The 19884-nt window shown below is 39.7% G+C and overlaps 2 protein-coding genes across 2 annotated transcripts; both read left to right on the forward strand.

Moving 5' to 3' along the window:
• The first annotated feature begins 708 nt into the window (after positions 1–708).
• LOC140229900 (uncharacterized) lies at positions 709–15034 on the forward strand. The gene is made up of 7 exons (XM_072310099.1): positions 709–827; positions 4873–5009; positions 6445–6867; positions 9043–9339; positions 11905–12002; positions 12625–12721; positions 14406–15034. The coding sequence occupies exons 1-7, from the start codon at positions 754–756 to the stop codon at positions 14516–14518; spliced, it is 1239 nt and encodes a 412-aa protein (XP_072166200.1). The 5' UTR covers positions 709–753; the 3' UTR covers positions 14519–15034.
• Positions 15035–18690: 3656 nt separating this feature from the next.
• On the forward strand, positions 18691–19683 carry LOC140230139 (adenosine receptor A2a-like). The gene has a single exon (XM_072310332.1). It carries the CDS (start codon positions 18691–18693, stop codon positions 19681–19683), a length of 993 nt encoding a protein of 330 aa, XP_072166433.1.
• Positions 19684–19884: the final 201 nt, after the last annotated feature.

Here is a 19884-nt window from a genome sequence, read left to right on the forward strand (position 1 = left end):
TCATAATTTGAACGGATCGCCCAATTTTTTTTTTTTCAAACTTTCACCGTTCTATAGGTCCTATTGCAGCTGCATTGATCTAATTGAGTGAAGTTGTCCTTTTATACGCATCGAATTGACAGGCAAAGGCGCGTTGTCTGTGTCTGTCAACCTGGCGAACAACAGTCCTGCTACTTTTGACCAGGTAGAAATACGTATGTTTTTAAATACTGTAAAATATTATTCTAAATAGTTGATGATGAATTTTGTATTTTTGGGGGTCATATACAAAAACAAAAAACAAAAATCTAAATTACGTAAATTACTACATAAAAAAGTAACTTCTAATGTGAATATCTTGAAGCCGCCAAAAAAGAAAAGAAAAAAAAAAAGGAAAAAATACCCCAAAAAACAAAACAAAATAAAACAAAACAATAAAACAAGATCATGATTCTGCCAATGAGCACGACCCCAAAGTCCACCGACAGAGACGTCAACGTCCGGATCCGGGTACCATTTCATGAAAGTTGTCAGCCCTGACAAGTCATCAGTTCCTGACAAGTTTAGTAAAATCCTTGATTTTGATTGGCTTAGAATCTCTGGTCACAGACTGTTACTATGGTAACTGTCAGAGATTGACAACTTGTCAGGGCTGACAACTTTCATGAAAAGGTTCCCAGGCAGCTCTGGCAAGTTAGAGTCTTCCAAGTCATCGAGTGCCGTGGGGTATGGGTGGGACGCACTCTACGGTAAGCGCGCGGCAGACTCAGAAACATGGCATCGTCGTATGGGAAAGCGAAGCCTGGTGAAAGCGGCACAATGAAGTCAATCGAGGAAGAGATGAGCAGGTTGGTTTGCATGATGACTTAATAATACATTAGCTTCTTTCAATTTCTCGTCTATTTCTGCAAATAAACTGTGTACTCTTTATTCAGACCATACCGAAGTGCAGTGTCTTTTTCAGCGGCCAATACTAGTACAACGATTACATCAGTCCCATGTATAGACATCTGTGTGAGGCAAATGCAATTTTGATGCTCTTGTGACATGTACAAAACTGTATGGTTGGACCGGCCGGGGGACCTACTACTCATCGACCGCCTAATTTTTATTTGCTTGATAAGAATATTTAACACTGAAATTCACGTAAAAACTTGACTTAGGTGATTGAGAAAATCCAGCATTATCAAATGCTGTTGTTGTTCCGTTTTCAATTCGAAGTTTCAGTGCAAAAATATCGGTGACGTTGTTCTGTTGTTGTTGTTAAATTTTATTTGAATTTATTTGGCGTTTATCATTCCTCGAGGAATAAATTTACATTGTATTTATGCCGACGAACTTGAGTGGCCTCTCTTCAGCTCCCCGCCGTGCTGCTCCTTATTGAGATCGACCGCTGTTTTTGGCAATTTTGCATTGACAATGGCTGCACACAAACCGAGTTGCATTGAACACTGTGTTGTACGAAGCTTTTTAGAAAATGCATTGCCATTGGCATTGACATAACATGGCGATTCGGTTGAAATTTTCATTCGAAATTTTGTCCTTGATTAAAACCATTAATGAACAGTGAATTTTCGTGTTTTCCCACACATCCTCATCAATGGTCAAAGCCAATACATTTTTATGTGCTCTGCGCGCAGTGCAGTGCGTACTTAGCATTCTGTGCGCCAAAACTATGCGGTCAGTTTCAAAAAGGGTGGTCAATAGTAGTAGGGCTACCATACTACTAACTATACACAGCCCAGTCGCTGTAAAAGTAGCGCGACAGGGCTGTCTGTACCAACGGACTAACAAACACGAAGAGAATTCAATGATCGCATGGCGATCACTTTGAATTTTGATACTTTAGATCATTTTTTTGTCACCTCAAACTCATCTAACGAACAAAATAATAATGAGACTTCATATCTGTGCTATCAATATTGAAATTACCGAAAATGATGATTTAATATGCAGCATGTGCGAATGGTACATCTGATAATTGGCAGTTCACTCGATCTGTCGACCGTGTGTGCTGCTACCACGCACAGAGCGCACGCACGCAATAGATCGCTGCACTTCCAGCCACGCACGCGCACGCATAATTTGCTGAGTAGTCAGTCGCCATTTTTGAATTCTGCAACGATGAACCCCAACGGTCAGGGACTCCTGCGCTGTTCTACTGCGCTAGAAAGTGCCATTTTTTTTTTGTTCAATGGACTTATCATGAGGGCTCTCTCTGCCCCCCCACGGAAAAAAGCAGTAACTGACATTTTTATGAATGTCTACTTTTTTGCAAAAATGAATAGTTTACCAAATGCTTTCCAATGTTAATAGGTCAGTTTTGCAAAAAGAAAAATGAAAGTGACCAAAAATACAATTTTTCACTTTTGCAAAAAGCAGTAAGTGCATCCAGTTGATTCAACTTTGCAAGTTTCCCCACGGAAAAAAGCAGTAACTAACAAAGCCCACGGAAGAAAGCAGTAACTAACAATTTAGTCTTTATCATTCAGACTCTGTATAGTCCTTCCTGCATATTTTTTCCCCTAATACCATTTATTTTTTCTACTAATTTTTTTTTAAACAATGTAAACAGCAGTTTCTCCCATAATTTAGGAGAGTAGATATAAAAAGATTGTTTCACCAGTCACTTGACTCTGCCCGCAGGGAATCATATGACAAGTTGTAGAAAAAGCTTCTTTCTGGAGACTAGCAAACCTGGCAGACTCAGCGCGCTCAGAGTGCAGAATACGCGTGCAGCAGCTGCATGTATGCGCATAAATTCTGCAGCATACAGTAACTAGCTAAACATTGCATCACATCACACTCATCCATGGCCATGCATGCACAGTATTGCAGGTCTGGTACAGTCTGAGTGATCATGCCAGTGCTAACCATGCTGTCACACAGTTTCTGCGGTCCAGGCATGCCTGTAAATCTATCATGAATTGCAGAGGAAAAGTCATGGTAGCCATGGCTTTGGCCAGAACCAGAAAATCTAGGTGAGCTGAAAATGTATTGAAGGGAGATGAGCACTAGTATTAATGCACTAACATTAGTCTAATGTTAGATGTAGGCCCTAAAGTTTAAAATAGGTCTACCAGATCTAACGTTACAGAGTAGATCTAGATTCTAATCTATTGTTAACTGTTTAGTGTTAGACAAAATGTCAGTAGGCCTAATCTAACGTAATAGACCTAGGTCTAGCACTAACATTGGGCATAGATCTGTAGTCTAGCTTAAGTGTAACGTCAGAGTTCGACTAGGATCTAAGAGTAAGACGAAGAGACTTGACTTTATTGTCTAGTCCAGGGTCATGTCATGATGTGTCAGGGGCCAGGCCGGGCACTCCAAAGTTCAATTAGGGTACATAGGTGTCTACCTTATTTTTACACAGAATGCCATTCAATCGACAAGACCTAGTCTAGGTCTAGCGATAGGTCCTAGGCCTAGATCTTATAGATCTAGACTAACCAGAAAGTAGAAGAACTTTATAACCTGGTGGTGGTAACAATTCTCCTCCTATGGTCATGTGACATGTGCAGTTACTGCTTTTTTCCATGGGGAAAACAGCAGACTCCTGGCCGTCTGCAGTTACTGCTTTTTTCCGTGGGGAAACTACCCAGAATCAAGGGTGAGCCACCGCAGTAACTGCATTTTCCTAAATAGCATTTAAAAAATAACGGAAACATAATTTTTTCCTAGGTATTGTTAGACAACTAGGTATGGTGCATAATCATACCACAAAATTATTTTTGAATGTTTCTGTGTTTTTAAAGAATCTGCAAAAAACACAAAATCGCATTTATCTCAGCTCAGCAGTTATGCAGTTACTGCTTTCTTCCGTGGGGGGGCAGCTCTATGGTCCCGGACTTATGAACCTTCTGTAATACAAGCATGCACTTAACATGAGTAACGTAAACATTTTTTATAAGAAATGTATGAATATTAATAAGTTTTGTAGTTGTGTTGTGGTTCCCCACTTTGAATGTGCATGCCTCGTTGGTCAGACGCTGTATTCGCACAGCGTACTAACAGCGTCTGGTCGGGCTACCATACTACTAGAGTCTACATGGTGATATGACAGCAACACGTAAAATTAAATGAGCCTGAGCCTTTGATAATTTAAGTTTAGTATTACTAAGTACTACAACGTAAATAGCTTTCATGTTGGGTGAAGGATTACTAATACTACATCACTGCATGGTACAGATATTTGGTCGGTCCGTGAAATTACTTAATTTCATCTTTCAACAACATTGATTTAGTGTCAGCAGCTAGCAGTAGCAGTGGTGGACTAGATCTACTGAATGTCTGTGCTACAAGTTGTAGCTGCTCTGGACTCTATTGTTTGTGGTGGTGTATTGTAAAATGTATTAACAACACTTATTGGTGCCCGCACCAAGGACAAGGTAGGTTCCACCGTGCCCAAAAGCATAAAGGTTTCTACATTTAGCAGGCAGTTATATTTTGGACGGCGGTGTGGTGGAATTATGGGCGGCTTACTTTAGTAATTTAGTGCAATTTGTTGTAACTTTATTTCACCCCCGAGGAAAAAAAAAATGTCAAACAATGTCAAAGCACAATGTCTAATGATGTTCATTTGAACATGAACTTGACCATATATGATGGCCCAATGGCCAGACACTGTGCGTGTACAATGTACATGCACTGACCTGTGTAGGACTTTAGAGACATTCAATACAAAATAATGAGATGGATGCTTTCCCAAGTGTTAATTGAACGATCATTGAAGTCTTTGGAAATCTTGCTGTGATGCAATTCTGTGAAATACAGAGGTTAATTGCATGAAATGCATGTACAAGTGCATGTAAAGAAAGAAAAATGGTTCACATACTGCATGAAAATTCTCCAAACTATTCATCACTCCATCTGCTGACTTCCTGTGCATAGGTTTGAGGAGGAGATCCACAGCCTCACTCAGGAGACCAGTACAGGCGATGGAGGAGCCCCAGGGAAGAGGGCCCCACCGGGACCGCCGGGCGTGCCCAAAGCTCCAGGATTTCAGCCAAGGCAGGCGGCAAGAAACAGTGAGTCAGGATGGGTAGCTGTCCATAACAATCATTATTAAATTTGCACAATGATAAATACGTGATATTCATTACATACCTGACATACATGAGATACTCTTACAAATGTATGCAATTTAGTTGACCAATGTGACAGGATAAAAAAAAAAGAGAATACAGAAGGGAAGAGTGAATATTATGTTGGCTGGGACACTTTTGTGTGAGTTTGAACAGTATTGCCTTGTAGAGGTGGTTGTAAATTCTGTTATCAATCATTGAGGTTTCAGATAATTATTGGATTGATATCCAGCTTCACATGGCTGCAGTAGATAAGGAAGCTATATATCGTCGGTTGAGAATGATAAGGGCATTAAGTGACCACAAAACCCATAGTGTTCGAGACGACTTAAAGCCCTTCTCATTCTCAACAGACGATAGGTGCATTTTGTACAAAGGATTTGATCTTTATTTCCATTGACTCCATAAATCATCATCAATTCCTTCTTCTCAATCCCCCTTCATACCACTCTGTGTGAGCTATGTTGGCTTTTTGATGTTTTGCTACATGCGGATTGGTCTGTGATGATGAAATGAGGGCAGTTGAAACTGTCAGTCAAAATCAAGAAATTATATGTGACGTGAACACATCAAAGATCACAATATTTGGTTCGAATGCTTTTACTTGTTGCATAATTTTGTTTAAATCATATTTTTAGAAAAAAAGCAAATTGTCAATCATGAGACTACACTTATTGTATGACTATTAAGAGGAAGTTACTGTACCAGCTGAAATATTCGCGTACAAATATTTTCGCGAATTGCTACTGGGAGGACATTTTCGCGTGTTGTTAATTTCGCGATTGCGAGGGTCTAACTGAACTTACTTATTTTCGCGTTGTTATTTTCGCGTGTTGTTATTTTCGCGGTTCAAAGGCGATTCGCGAAATTCGCGAAAATAAAACCACCATGAAAATTTCAGCTCGTACAGTACTTGAAATTCTTATTACTCAAAATGCAAGATTTAATTTCTATGAGTGTAATTTTGGTCAGATTCCATCCATGGTAGTGCAGATTCTGCTTAGCTTATTAATGTTTTGTGACATGCTCATTCCCTTCTGGTTTCAGTTTATGATATGAAGTTACACTTGTAAGTGTGTGTTTTTATAAATCCATTGTTGCTTACTATTGGCAGTGTCACAGGGAATAAATGCCCAGAAGAAAGTTTTTCTTTTAATCGTTGAAAAGAAATGGTAAAAGGATGTAAAACTCCTGTCTATCATGTCTACTTTGTACCGTATATATGCTTGTGTGTCTGGCACAAGATTGCTGAAACATGGTACATAGTTCCCAGAGAGGAGATCAGTTTGTTCTTATCTTCAGAGAAATGTAGCAATGAAGCCTCATGAAGGTATCTAAAATGCAGTGTCCTATTTTTTTCTCTTACTCTATGCGTCAGATCCAAATATGCCCTCCAAGCTCACACGACCATCTGGCCCTCCATCAGGCAGGCCAGCCTTTGTACCCCATCAAATCAGGAGTGGCCATCGTCCCCCTGGTGGGCCCCGGTTTCCCAACCTCCCCCCTCCCCCGCCCCCACCCTCAATGGGGCCGATGGGACCCATGGGGCCCATGCCTGGTATGCGACCCCCAGGACCTCCCCACCCTGGCATGAATGCTGGTCCCCTTCCTCCCCCGCCCATGCTGCCTGGGTTCCCCATGCCGCCAGGGCCCCCGGGATTCCCTGGCAGCGGTCCTCCAAAGACAGTGACCATATCCGCCAAACCGACGACCTATGCTTCAAAGCCCATCCTCTTCAAGAAGAAGAAGGAAAAGAAAAAGACTGAAGCAAAGGAAACACCTTCATCGCAAGAAAAAGAAGGTGAGTTGAGCGTGATCGAAGGATGCAATGAAGAATGCTTTTAATAGATCTTAGAAGATTCATCTTTTATACTGATTAGGTTTAAACATGACCTGTTATTTTTTGGCCAGGACATCTAGATTCCCATCAGGTGAGTATGCATTCGCGTACCTCAGTTCCATTTTCCCACATTCTTTATTCATTAGGAGTGGGTAAAAAGACCTTTGAGTTGCACAAATTTGATGACAGTAGATGCAAAACATGGTCTGTGTGCATACCTGGTATTTAAAGGTCCTGTTTACCTTTGGGAGCAGTGACTTAAAAATTTTTCATAATACAATCAATGTACCACATTTGATGCATATGTGTAGGTCTGTTGTATCAAAAAACATCCTACCACAAAAAATTTTCCCAATAAAGCCTAGGATATAAGGAGATATCAGTATTTTTCTCAATAAACTGTAACTGTAGACGGTTTAGTCTAGAAACATTTTTATTATACATTGTAAGTATTGTTAATATTTTGTGCATTTAACAATACTTAACATCGATTATAAGGATTCCAATTTTTAGAGTGGTTATTTTTTTTATCCCTAACTCACAGTAGTATTTTAAAACTATTTTAAAGCACTAATGCTGAGGTTTTGTGTCATGTGCAAATGGTAAATTATGCCTTTAATGTGACATGTATTCAGGCCAGTTATTATGATATCTAGATTGAATTAGGTCCCAATTTTCAACTAGTAATCCTTGAAGAATAAAATGCTCTTGTGTCTGATAAAGGTACAGAATATACCCCTTTCTAAGAATAAAGGCATGGTATATATTGCTGGTTGTCCCAGTGGACAACAATCTACCATCTCATTCCCCCCCCCCCCACAAAAAAAAAAAAAGACCAAAAAACAGGCAAACACCCAGAATCGAAAAAAAAATCCAGGGGGTGTTTCATAAAGCTGTTCTTTAAGTTACGAAGGACTAAAGAACGACTGGTGATCAGTTCTTGTCCTGAATTATTGAAATTCTGATAAGTGTAGCACATCAGAATGTGTTCCAGTCATTCTTTCTTGATAAGTTGTCTGTAACTTTATGAACAGCTTTAGGAAACACCCCCCCGGAATTGCTTTTCTTTTCCACATTTACAATGTAGATGCATACAGTAGGTATACATACAATGTACATTATGAATTTTTTAATTTTTTTTAACAAAATTTTTTAAAGTGCCTCTTCGAATGAGTGGAATTTTAATCTGTGAATGTATTGCACATATTTTGCAGCAGTGCCATGTTCTGAAGTGGGGATAAGTTGTTACAGCCACTGTTTACCATTGGGAGTAGTGATTTAAAAAAGTATGAGTTACATTTGATGCATACAAGGTTTTGTATATGTATACATGTAGTTCATTTGTATCTCAAAAACATCCTATCATACAAAAATTTGCAATAAAGCCACAAATAAATGGAGATATCACTTATTTTCCTAATAGACCATAACTGTAGACAGTTTATTTTAGAAACAATTTTAATGAAACTATTATTCACATTTTGTATTTTTATCAGTACTTAACATGATGTTGATTATACTGATTACCAGTAAATATTTTCACATTGGTTGTTTCTATCCCCAACTCACATTTTCAAACTATTTTGAAGCACTAAAACTGTTTTATTTATTTATTTATTTTTTCAGCTGCAAATGGCAAATAGTGGCTTCAAGTACAAATGTTATCCATTACAGTACAGGCCCACTCTCTCCCACATCTGCACATTTTGTGTTAAAGGGACTGTACAGTACTGGTTGAGGTGGGGATTCATGTTTTGAACATTCCTAAGTGAGATAATGAGAAACCTCTTATGAAATATGAAAGAGCATGTAATTTTAAGAAGGATACAACGTTTATTTGATGAAAATTGGTTTTCAAATGGCTGAGATATCCAAAAAAGTGATAATGATGAAAGAAGACGGGCCACGTCTTTTATTAGTCTCTCTTTGTTTCACCTTGTTTTTGGATATCTCAGTCATTTCAAAACCGATCTTCATCAAACAAACTTTTGATACCCCTTAGAATTGCATGTTCTTTGACATCTCATAGAGTGGTTTCTAAATATATCTCGCAAAACGTTAAAAGCTAAATCCTCGCCTCAACCAGAACTGTACACACCCTTTAAAGTGGACATTTTTTTTCTCTCTGCTCCTCAGTCCAACCAGTGGTGGAGGCTCCAGCCTTGTCCTCCACAGTACCATTGCTTACACCGCCCCCTCCCCCACCTATGATGAATTCCCAACCGGAGTACATCGCCCCACCCCAGACACAGCAATCTCAGTACCTGCCCCACCCCAGTGCAGCTGATCTAAGCCAGCTGACGCAGGGTGGCAGCGGGTACGAGCTTGGCTCAGCCTCAGAGCCGCTGAAGAAGAAGGAGAAGAAGAAGAAGTTCATCAGGACGGCTGCAGGCATGACGTGGGAAGATGACAGCCTGTGTGACTGGGATCCAAGTGAGTGCAGAGTTTGCCCCCCTGAGATCTGAAGGGGTGTCACAGTTTGCCCCCCTCAGAGCTCTAAAGGGGTGTCACTGTCGCCCCCCCCCCCCCCATTAGAGCTCTGAAGGGGCGTCACAGTTTGCCTCCCTCAGAGATCTGAAGGGTTGTCACAGTTTACCCCTTCAGAGCTCTGAAGGGGTGTCACAGTTCACCCCTCAGAGCTCTGAAGGGGTGTCCCAGTTTGCCCCCTCAGAGCTCTGAAGGGTGTCACAGTTTACCCCCCTTAGAGTTCTGAATGGGCGTATAAAATTATACTGTAGAACCTTGATCCATTCATGAGGTTGATCTGTTTGTAGTATAACTTGTCATGTTCAAACCTTGCCGTGCCAGGACATTGGACAGTGTGTACAATGCTATTGGGTTTGCTGTGCCAATCGACAGTGAAATCACATTAAAAGTTTAGTGAGAAAAAAAATATAAAAGGGGGTCATTTATAAAGACTAGCAATTACACTGCAAGATAGCTGCATGCAAGCTACAGGGAAGTCACCAGAGACTCCAACTCTCCTGTTTTTGACGGGAGATCTCCCGCTGAAAAATCATTTTTGCAAAATCTCCCGTTCTCCCGCTTGAGATTTAATTTCTCCCGCCCTGGCTCTTTGTCTCCCGTTGGAAATGATTTCTCACTTATTTCTATCGTATGTTGAAAAAAATAAGCCTTAGATAGCACCAGAGAGCATCTAGAACCCTGGGAATTTCGCGCTTCGCACACATCAACTTGGAATCTCCCGTTTGCTAGGGGTTTCAGGCGGGAGAATCTCCAGATCAGAAGTTATCCTCAAGTTATCTTTATGATTCCAAAGAAATAAAGTGTTTTTTTTTTTCTCTCTTGTTTTTCTGTACATTGGGTATGTATTAAGGCATGAGTAAATTTCCTAACTCTTTATGAGCCACATGGTGCGCCTGACTCGGTCGACGGCATGCCAACTTCGCATGTTCTACTCAAACGCACGAACCCGCCCAAAACGATCGATAAATCGCCAACTGCCGCAGTACAATGAAAGTGTTTCTTTCGATTACATTCCTGTTACATGTACCTTGCATTTTTATGTGGTGATTGAATATCAATTAAGGGGTGTTCTTTACTAGAATTTCCAGTACACTAAGTAAGTTTCTGTCACTATTCTGTGTGCAAAAGCCATGCCTTTTTTACAATAATGTAGCTACTGGTCATTGGAAAGAAAAACAATCATAGATTTGTCGTACAATTTACATCAGAGCAAAGCTTGACATTTTCTCTACAACATTGCTCATTTTAGCTCCAGATAACAGAAATCATAGGGTGCGTTTGAGCGCTCTAAAGCGAACCAAAGCGAACTGAACTAAAGCGTACCGTACCGTACCATGCCAATTTTGGAGCGTTCGAGCGCTCTGTGGAGAAAGCGTACTCATGAGTTATTTTTAGAAAGGTCACGCTTGTTTGTAGCAAGAATGTCATTCACCCCTGGCGCTTGAACTACTTACAGCTGTCCAGAACAAAGAGAATGATGTTTTTGCATTGTGACGTATGCGCATGATACGCGCATGCTTTACAACGAACTTTTGGTATGCTTTGGTACGCTTTTGGAGCACATCGGGAAGTGGTCCACTTTTGGCTCGGTACAGTACGGTACGGTACACTTTAGGAGCGTTCGAATGCTCCTCTGGCGCGGGTACGGTACGGTACAGTTCGCTTTAGGAGAGCGCTTGAACGCACCCATGGTTTCATAGATTTTAAAAACACAACGTTTTCCCAAAGCATTACTACGTTGCTATCTCAGAATAATGTGGCACACAGTTGGTTTACACCTTGTCGCATAAAGAGTTACCAAGGATGCTTAACACATCATGTGCTGTGTTTGAAGAGTCTCTGGCTGGTCCATGCAGTTTTGTCCATGGAGTCACACCTCAGATTCAACTATAAATGCACTCACTTTGATATGAGGAACATATACATGCCTCATCTCGAGCTCTCACTCACTTACACATGACTTGTATGGAATGTCCCTTGCAGTTAGCAGTTCATGAGCTGCATTTGAACTTATTTCTTGGGGTGAGTCAGAGTGCGTATTGGTGACAAGACATTTGCTCCTGCGACAATTAGTTTGTCTTATTTTCTCCAAGGCCTTAGGGTTAGGTTTGTGATAAGGTTTTAGATTTAGTTTGATGTTAGGATTAGGGTTAGGGTTATGCTTGTGAGTACAACTTATATTTGGCTTTCATAGCATACAAATATTTCATTGGAGCAATTGTCCCAGGAGCAAATGTCATGGAATTGTGCATGTTATCTACAAGAATTGTGATTACAAAATAAGTTCTTCCAAGATAGAGAGCAAAATCCTCATGAGTGCTTCCCTACCTATTTATTTTTTTCTGGAATATTGTGTCACAAGATTTTTTTTTTTTTTTTTTCATCAAGGGGAGGGATGGTCACGTTTTAAGAAGTGATGATAATGTTCCTGTAGTGTGCAGAGATCTTGCCGTGTTCACAGTCACATGGTACAAATATTTGTGTTTATTTTTTATTTTTTTTCTATGTCAGATGATTTCAGACTTTTTGCTGGCGACCTCGGGAATGAAGTCACAGAAGACACACTGACAAAAGTCTTTGGCACCTACCCGAGCTTCCTCAAGTGCAAGGTAAGGTATAGGTAGACGAGGGCCAAACTTAAAGGGGAAAGCTTCCCAAAATGATGTGGATTGAGTGAATGCAGCAATATTAGAAGAGCACATCCGTGAAGTTTGAGGAAATTCAGACAATCTGTTTTACATCATATTTTACATACATGTCTTCATTCTGGTGAAAGTTTTGAGTTTCAGCTGCAAACACTGTCTGCTCAGAAATGAAAGCTATTGTCTTATTTGATGTAGTCAATGAATGGTGTAAAATGACACTGGTAATGTAAACCAAGCAAACAATAAATTAATATAAATTAAAGAATAAATGAAAAAAAAAAGTATATTTACATTTGTGCGTGGGTCTACTCTCTTGATATTTCTTTTATCGTTTTCCGTGCCTTAGTATATAAGACTGAATCATTCATGTTAGTTGACATCATAATTATCATATTTAGCATATTTTGAATTAAATATTGTACTCTTACATGACTTGTAGCACATGTTGTACTAAAATGCCTTGCGTTTTCTTTGACAATGAAGTACCATGGGTAGACGTGACTCTGCATTTTTTTTTGGCGAATAACTGATACTATGCTCACATTTTTTTTTCAATAAATATTTAATTCTTGTTGATTCCACCCAGATTGTCCGAGACAAGAGGACGAATAAGACTAAAGGGTATGGCTTCATCAGTTTCAAGGACCCACGGGACTTTGTACAGGCCATGAAAGACTGGAATGGTAGGTAATGCAGAGAACTTGTCTGTTACAATGTACTCCTGTTATAATGAAGTCTTCAGGACCAGCAGTTTTCTTTCATTATATCAATTTAAAAAAAAAAAAAAAAATTATATTTTTTATAATCGAACAAATAATGCAAAAACGTAGAGAGAATAGTGTTGTGGCCTTAATTTGTATTTTGTTATAACCATAATTTCATTATAATGTGTTCATTATAAATGGAGTACATTGTACCTTTTTCTGCAGTATTTTATACTGGTTTCTTTGAAAAAAGAAAAGAAAAAAATGACTCCATGGAATATACTTCCTTTGGAAATTGTATTACTGCTTATGTGTATTGCAAGAAAGGTAAGAATAGTAATTTACCGCCAAAAATATGCTTTTTCAGCCCTCTAAATACTGTCATGCTGTTAACAAGGTTGGTATCCCAGGTCATGTACTGTATGAAGTGCTTTGTTATCCAAGTCTCTCAGTTTAATTCAGTTGTTTATTGTCCATACCAAGATGTTTGTTTTGTATACCTGGTACAGTACATGCTTTCTAACATTTTCAGAACAAACATACAAAGATATATACAATGCATTACATGAACAACATTTAAAAGACATATTAAACATTGGACAAACAGCATTTATCCCAAGTTGAATTATCCTGTAGGTTAATGTCAGGTTAAAGTGTGTGCATGTGTGTCACACACGTACACACTGCTATAGCTTCTGACCATTTGAGCATTGAGAATAAAGGGTTTCTGGGACAAACACTGTACTAGGTCCTTCTATAGCATAGTTGGTATTAAAAGCACCAGGCTAGCAATCCGGAGGTGTTGGGTTCAAATCCTGATGGAAGTCCATTTTCTTTGCTCATTTTTTTCCATTAATGAAACATCAAATTATTAACATTATAGAACATAGAAAATATTATTCAACTTATTGTACATCAACATCGATAAATAAACATACAACTGATAACAGTGAACTGATACCTGCGGTTTATTTTTATGTGTTGAGGGTACAATAAAATGATACATAATAATCCACAAATTATTTAATAACTGGATAAAATAAAACAAAGAATTATGATAATAGAAAGTAGATATTCTTACTTTGATAGGTTTCAATCTCCTCCAACTCCTCAATATATTGCATTGATCATAAGATGGATGGGTGTCAGTGGCTACAATGAATCAAACCTTGTCTACAAACCTCATCTTTATTACCTTTCTTTAAATCGACTCTACTTTTCTCCCTGGTTTGGCTTCAGCAATGGAATATGAAGCCAGATTGTAGATATTTCCCATGATACTTTGTGAGAACAAGCAGGGGGTATTAAACTCTTTTATCTTTTAGTGTGTACATCTACACTGTTGATTCAGATGACTTCTGTAGTACATTGTATAGACTGATGAAACATATGTGCAGTTTCAGCTTTGGCCAAGATGTGTATCTACTGCTTTTGTAGAGACACGTTCTCAAACAAATTGGGAATACGGGTAGACTATTTTAGTAATGTACAGATTCCATGCATGTTTTGTTCACAAAAGTTGCCCTTAATAACCACAAAGCTTGCCGGATGCTAGGTCTACAAAACAACCATTATTATGTGATTCCTGAGTAAGGAACTTAGTTGGAGGAAGGAGGTAAATGAAATACTTCCTAAAGCAATTCTCTCCCTGGTTTGGTTTCAGGAAAGTACGTTGGCAACCGCCCCATCAAGCTCCTCAAGAGTACATGGAAGGACCGTGACGTCGGCTCCGTGAAGAAAAAACAGAGAGAGAAGGAGCGGCTTGGTCTGCGATGAGATGCTGGTTGCCATGGCAACGGAAAATGTGATGCAAAGAGCAATCATGACTAATGAGTGGAAAATATGGCAGCTGGATTGCATTTGCCTCGAGGCTTTAAAACACAGTGTTGATGGATGATGCGGATGAATGGAGAGTGCTTCTTGGAGGATTTTCACATCTGCACTGAGCTGCCCAAACTCTGGATCATGCCAGAACCTTGGGAGAAATAAATCACAGCGGCTTAAGCATGAATTGCTTCCAAGCACTGAGGAACTATGGACATTGTTTTGCGCAGTCTTGAATACTTTGTAGCGCTGATTCTTTTTCCATATACAGTAAACCTTGCTTAAGTCGACCTCGCATAAGTCAAATAATCGCCGAAGTCGAAGGTCTTTTCAAGCCCTCTTCTCTTTATATTCTATTGATTTTAATCCCTCATAAGTCAAATTTTCTTTAAGTCGAAGCAATTTCTTCAGTCCAAATAGATTCAGCTTAGGCAAGGTTGACTGTAGTTTTCAGAGGAGATACACTGTATTAATGGGGGGGGGGGGGGTGGAGGGAGGGGGGAGGGGGGAGGGGGGTGAGCTTGGAGAAGGGTTCTGGCAGAATTGCAAGATCACTGCCGAATGTTCATGGCAATGTGAGCATTTGTCTTCTACAGTGGAATGATGAAACAGCCCATTATCATCCTCTTGTTGGGATGGTACAGTTTTGGTTGAGATGGGACTTCAGGTTTCCAATGTTTTTGATGATAATTCTTTTGAGCTTATGAGAAACCTCTTATAAAATATGAAAGAACATATAATTCTAAGAGGAATACAAAGTATATTTGTTTTGACATGGCTGAGATATCCCAAAAAAAAAAAAAAAGAAAAAAGAAAAAAGAAGATATCCTAATAAAAGGTGGAACCCACCTTTGCAATATATTAGGATCGCCTTGTTGTACATAATTTGTTTCAGGATGTCTCAGTCATTTCAAAACTGATTTTCATGAAATAAACTTTGAATTTTTCTCAGAATTGTATGCTTCTTGACATTTCATAAAGTGGTTTCTGAGTACAGTGTATTTCACAAAAAGTTGAAAGTTGAATCCTCACCTCAACCAATATACTATTTACTGCTCAACCCAAGTCCTTCAAATCTATTGCCAAATTACCTTTTTGGAAAATATCTGCCACCACTGAATGGTGGTCTCTCAAGCCAGGTGAAAGTTTCTTACGAATTATTGGGAATCTCCAAAATACCATTACCAATATTTGTAATGTTGGTATGACATTTGTCCCATTCAAATTACCATGCTGTTAATGTTGATTTGAATACTGGAGTCCTAGATTGAAATATACTTTCTCTGATTTTTTTTTCTGTACTTTCACACTGTTTGGTATCATTATTTGCTGTCTGTTTTTGATGGAAATGACAGTTGCTGAAACACGCCTCAATATTAAACACAACTTCATTTGGATAATGCCGAAACTGTGAAGTATGAGCAAAAATGGCTTTTTTTGCCAAATATTTCACATTTTTTGTTATTAACCACATGAAACCTTGATATCAAAGCATTATTCCACACATTCCTTGTATGCAAAAATATGTGTCCATTCCAGGCCAAAATTAAGAGTTTCTATGGACGCATGGAAACTACAATACACATTTTACCTTATAAGTATATACGTAAGCATGCAACAAACATCCATTCAAAATCAATTCCCCGCTTTGGTCCGGTCATTTGGAATTCACTACCGCCCAGTATTCAAAATTCACAGTTTAGCAGGACGTTCAGAAAAATTAACAACTCAAAATATTTCTCCTCGCCAAATACTAGTTTCACAATGCTTCACACTTGATCCGCCACTAGTGTAATTTACGCAACAAGCGTTGTACTTTCTTTTTGTGTATTCAATGCAATGCTAACTAGGCCGGGCTGTTTAGGTAGATGATACGGCCGGGGGGGCCTCCCAGGCCCCCCTCCAGATCTCGGCCATCGACCGCGCGATCACAACGAAAATTGGCACACACATTGCCTATGACGTAATCTAAAGTACCGTGAAGTTAATTAAAAAAAAACAAAATGTATCATTTATGCTAAATTATGCTAATTTATGCATGATTCATGAAATCAGACAATTTGGTATAAATCACTAAATAAAGCTCAAAAGAGGCACTTTTTTTTTGTAAATATTCTTTTCAGTGTCCTTAGCAAATGTAAGAGAAAAAATTGTGCAATCAGAAAAAATTCTTAAGTACTTTGTTGTTTTTTAAATTTCTTATATATTTCTTTGTTTTTTCGACTTTAAGTTTTTCATTGTTTTTTCGATGAAATTCGTCCGCAACATTGTTCCGAGCAAGAAAATATGTTATTTATTGATTTTACTCAATAAAACCCCAAAATAATCATGCTTTTATGAAATTTGCCTGTAAACACAGTTTGCATTGAAATACACGAATTCATGTTTTTGAGCAATTTTTGGTCTGACATGCACGTACATATTTATGCGCAACTTTGGAACCGCGCGCCAGGGCATCGCAAATTTGGTGTCAAAAGATGCGGGAGACTCGAAAGAAAAAAGTCATGAAACGTCGCGGCGATAGCTTAACATGATGGCGATACATCGCGCGAAACGTCATGGGGGGGGGGCGCCTCGGAGGCCCCCCCCCCCCCCCCCCGGCCTAGTTAGGGTTAAGAATACTGAATCAATCCAAATACAATTTCATGTAATGAAACTATAACTTATTAACCACCTCAAACAAAAAACCCCATCCGATTCACTTCATTGGTCAAAGAGAAATGAGAAGTTTTGTTCAGCATGTCAGGAATCCCTTCCCTCCAAGTTCTGTCCATTGTGTTCACACATTATGCAGTTGCAAGAGCATCTAAGTGCTAATCTTGGAAGAATCAGACCCATGACATGCTTTACAACGATTCACATGTCTCTGTGACCACTAAACCAAACTGATTAGGGTTTTCTGCATAATGTAGCTAAGATGTCATATTTTAAGATCCTGAAATAGCATTCAGACAGTTCAATCATATCTTAAGTTATCAATGCGAAAATTTGATTGTAATTTTTTTTTGGACATACTGTATAATCGAAACCCTTCACCTATGTAGGCCAATGTGTGAGAAGTTCTCAACCTCTTTAATCAAATCATCCAAATGATGGAATTCCTCAAATTTAGGTCGGCCTGTTTTTGTGAATTTTCTGAATTCTACAGGATCGATTTTAATGAGATAAAAGGTCTCCTTTCTGTGCCAAAGACGGTAAGCGGCATCATAAAGCAAACAACAACAACAAAGAACAAAAACACACACACAAACGGCAAAACAAAAACAATGGAGTCGTATGCATCGAGAGATAAGAGAAATGGCACCTGTTAATGGGTATCATCAAATTTTCTGGTACAACTTTGTAATCATCGATCACCTCTACTTGATCCTCATACAGCCAGTACCAATCTGTCGTCTTCTCTGCCATTAAGTCCTCTCGGTATATGAGCGTTGAAACGCAAACGTGACTTTTCCCGCCAAAACGCTTGTTGTCATGGTTATTCGTGGACCGCGGCTCGTACTTGATTGAGCCTTCAGAAAAGTAATTTACAAAAATGCTAATTTAACGATGATTGTGCCTTCAGAATACGGCCCATGGGACCAGTCCCTTTATCTGTAAATGACTCCACACTTCATCTGAGTGATCTTGACGGCATTCGGTGGACGATGATTTATCGACGATGATTTACAAGCAACAATAAATGCCAGTGAAGACCATGACCAGGCGCCATTCGATTGGTTTTGTCAGAATTATTATTCTCTTGAAACAATTTGGGTGAGGAGCCGGTCTTTTAATAAACCGAATTCATAGCGTTGCAATAGCAAGCAACGTGCGAACGTTACTGACCGGCAGCGCGAACAAACTGAGAAACTGAATAGTTTCGATATATCGACAATCGATATATTTACTGGCGGGATTAGTGTGGATTTCGATCTCGATAGGAGCTTATCGTTTGAATCCATCGTAATACGTAAGCAGTTCGTTTTGCTCCAGCCTGCTTATACATGGTATAGAAGTACATGTATCACATCCGGGCAAATTTCCTAGAGTAGTTTTCACTTCGCTGCAAGTACACAAAGGATTTGAGACAGTCGTGAATCGGAGATATCCGTTGTATTCACGGGCATTATACACAAGATACCATGGAATCATATAACGCCTCAAGCTCACCGGTGAACGTAGAATCTACTCTGATGGGAAGTTATCTCCATCGATGTCTTGTGATTGGCGCTTTCACACCTCTCGCCATCGTCATTGTGATCGGCAACGCTCTCGTCATGCTCGCCTCATGCGGGGAACCGACGCTGTGGGAACCAAGTTACCACTTCTTGGCTTGTCTGGCGCTAGCGGATCTCCTGGCGGGTCTGGTTGCCATACCTGTAGAAGTCTTCAAAAGACTTGTTCGAAGTCACGCTACTTGCACTGTGGAAACGGCAGTCTATTTCTCAATCTGGTCTTACATCTTCACCGGGGTATCTTCTGTGGTCATCGTACTGGTGAATATAGACAAATATATCGCCATAACTCGACCCCTACGGTACGTCTCACTGGTTACCTCCAGACGGGTTGTCATTGTGGTAGTTGTGGTGTGGGTGGGTTGTTTGACGTACGGTTTCATGTTTGCCTACGGCTCAAACGATGACCAATCTCTAATTGAATATTGCACATCTGTGCCGACACCTGGCAGCAGAGTTCACCACTTCGTCACCAGCACTTTTATCGTCGTGTTCAGCGTTGCCGTCATCGTCAGCAACCTCCGGATTCTCGCCATCGCCAAATCCCAGGCGCGCCGCATCCAGATGGCCGCTCCTCACCACCCCATGGGCATCCCTCCTCCGGGACCAAAGCTCAAGCAAGAGGTGAAAGCAATTCGCTCTATTCTACTTCTCGTAGTCATCTTCTGCGTCAGCTTATTCCCGACATGCGTTTGGTTTGCCGTCGAGTATTTCTTCGATGTAAGCCATCTTGCTTTCTTACTCGCAAGCGACATCAGCTTTTTCCTCCAAAACATCAGTTCAGCAGCGAACCCTTTCATCTACAGCACTAAAAATCCCTTCTTCCGGAAGGCGTTTAGGAAGATGTTCCCAGTCTTTTTCAAGTGGTTCGATGGTAACAACGTTAACGTCGATGTATAAAGTTAAATGATCGTTGCACAATCTACTTAACTCAGCCTGAACAAAATATTGATGTGTAACAGACCATATCATTATAAAAAAAGAGAAAAAAAAAAGGAAAAAAAAAAGGGGAGGGGGGTTGTTGGAGGGAGGATAACCGCTTGGCTATAATCTTAAGGGATACAAATTTCACTTTTCTTTTCGGGTATCATCCTCGTGAGA

This window comes from Diadema setosum, chromosome 6, assembly GCF_964275005.1.
Source record: "Diadema setosum chromosome 6, eeDiaSeto1, whole genome shotgun sequence".
NCBI classification, from domain to species: Eukaryota; Metazoa; Echinodermata; class Echinoidea; order Diadematoida; family Diadematidae; genus Diadema; species Diadema setosum.